At 50.4% G+C, this 2,500-nt stretch overlaps 1 protein-coding gene across 1 annotated transcript in view; it reads left to right on the top strand.

Moving 5' to 3' along the window:
* Positions 1 to 2,500, top strand: part of LOC123519965 — an 11,554-nt gene that overhangs the window by 252 nt on the left and 8,802 nt on the right. The window contains exons 2-4 of the mRNA XM_045281723.1: positions 81 to 327; positions 1,128 to 1,412; positions 1,642 to 1,820. Coding sequence (XP_045137658.1) covers positions 81 to 327; positions 1,128 to 1,412; positions 1,642 to 1,820 — 711 coding nt within the window. The remainder of the gene's footprint in view (positions 1 to 80; positions 328 to 1,127; positions 1,413 to 1,641; positions 1,821 to 2,500) is intronic.

Here is a 2,500-nt window from a genome sequence, read left to right on the forward strand (position 1 = left end):
CCACAAATCTTCACATCAAACTATCAAAACACACACACACACACACACACACACCCTCACACAACACCATTTCCCAACAGGCGCCACTATGATCGTGACTGTGGCCGTGACCTTGCTGGCAGTGTACGGGGTGACAGCCGGGCCTCTTAACAGCGTGCACGGGGACCTCTGCAAGAAGATGAACGGGCGGAGATACTATTTAGAAGCCAACACGAAGGCCACACTCACAGCTGTTAACGTGACACTGCCCAGGTACCCAAGACTGGTGGACACTGAGAAGGTGAAAGTCGCGTCTCTGCCCTTTCATCGCCTCCCTCTGCAGCATCGGTGAGTGTTTGCGGTGTTGTGGTGTGTGTGTGTGTGTGTTGGAGGGACGGGTAAGTGTTGAGGTGTTGTTGGTGGTGTTTTTAGGTGTTTTTTTAGTGTTTGTGAAGAGGTGAATGTATGCGGGTGTTTTTTCGGGTGTTGTAGGGTGTTCTGTGGTGTTCTACGGTGTTGTGGGGAGTGTGTGGTGTTCTGGAGTCTTCTCGGGTGTTGTGCGGTGTTGTGGTGTCCTTGTGGGGGTGTTTGTGGTGGAGAGTGGTGAGTGTTCGGGTGTTGTTGATGTGTTGTGTGGTGTTGTGGTGTTTGTTACTGTGATCTAGGGTGTTGTGGTGTTGTGGGGGTGTTCTAGGGTGTTGTGGAAGTGTAGGATGTGTTTGTGGGGTGTTTTTGGGGTGTTGTGTGGGGTTATTGGGGTGTTCTAGGGTGTTTGTGGGGTGTTGTGGGGTGTTGCGAGGGTGTTGTGTGAGTGTTGGGGTGTTCTAGGGTGTTGGGGTGTGTATGGTGTTGATTGAATTAAAAGTTTGTTGTTGTTCTTCTTTTCGTGATGTTAGTGAGGGTTGTAAAAGTAGTAGTAGTAGTAGTAGTAGTAGTAGTAGTAGTAGTAATAGCAGTAGTAGTAGTAGTAATAGTAGTAGTAGTAGTAGTAGTAGTAGTAATAGCAGTAGAAACAACAACAATAATAACAATTAACTGATACCTCTCTCTCTCTCTCTCTCTCTCTCTCTCTCTCTCTCTCTCTCTCTCTCTCTCTCTCTCTCTCTCTCTCTCTCTCTCTCTCTCTCTCTCTCACCTCCCCACCCCAGACGTACAGAGAGAGACAGCCAAATGTCCACCACCACCACCACCACCACCACCTCCGCCTCGGCCCCAGCCCCTGACCCACTGCTGTCTGAGTCCACCCCTCCGTCCAGCCCCATGCACCACCCACACCTGGAGGAGGAGGAGGAGGGGGAGGGGGCAGGTGTGGCGCCCTCCATGAGTGAGCCGTTCAGGTGTGGAGCCGAATTCTTCACCTGTCCGGAATGTCACCTGGAGTTCAAATTTGGCACTGTGAATTTGCCCTCCTGCTCCCACGACCACTCCTGCAGGTAAGCCACGCACGCACGCACACACACACACACACACACACACACACACACACACGCACATGCACTCACATACTCAAGTGGTTGTATAGAAGCTGTGTGTGTTGTTTTTGGGGGTGTTTGTGTGTTAGGATTTTGTTCATACATACATACATACATGCATGCACACACACACACACACACACACACACACACACACACACACCACCCATTCCCATTATTCCCCCCATAGATGTGATTACGTGAGAATTCGAGAGCCCCCATACACGGGCGGTGGCGGTGGGCGTGACGTGTGCTCTACAGGCGGCCCCTTCCCCCCCTCCTTCGCCACCCAGACCAGGGAGGTCATTGTGGACTTCCTCTACGCTACAAGACACGCCCACGCCTTCTCCATCACCGTGACAGCCAGACGTGAGTGCGTGTGTGTGTGTGTGTGTGTGTGTGTGTGTGTGTGTGTGTGTGTGTTAGTGTTAGATGTTGCTACTATTATTGTTGTTGTTCTTGGTTGTGGTGGTGGTGTTAAAACTCACACACCACCTCTAACACCACCAATATACACCAATAGCACCACCACCATCACCCCAACACACTCATGCAACACCACAACACCCCCACAACACCCCTTATCCCTTACCCACATACCACCTCTAACATCACAACACCACCACCCCAACTCAACCACAACACTCCAAAACACACCCACAACACCTAAAACATCCTAAAACACAACACCCAAAACACCCCCATAACACCCCAAAACACACCAAAAAACGTCAAAACACACCCAAAACACCCAAAACACACCAAAACACAGTAAACACACACACAACACCGCAAAAAAAAAAAAAAAAACACCACAAAACTCACATACCACGTCCAACACCTGAATAAACACCAATACCACCTCCAACATCACCCACCACAACACCACACACACACACCAGCAACATTATCAACACCCAAAACACACTACAAAACACACACACACACCCCAAACAACACTGTCAACATCCCACACACCACCCTCAACACACCCAGACACGACCCACAACACCCATACGACACCACAGCAGCCTTTACCACTCCCCGCC

The sequence above is a fragment of the Portunus trituberculatus genome, chromosome 7, assembly GCF_017591435.1.
Source record: "Portunus trituberculatus isolate SZX2019 chromosome 7, ASM1759143v1, whole genome shotgun sequence".
NCBI lineage: Eukaryota > Metazoa > Arthropoda > Malacostraca > Decapoda > Portunidae > Portunus > Portunus trituberculatus.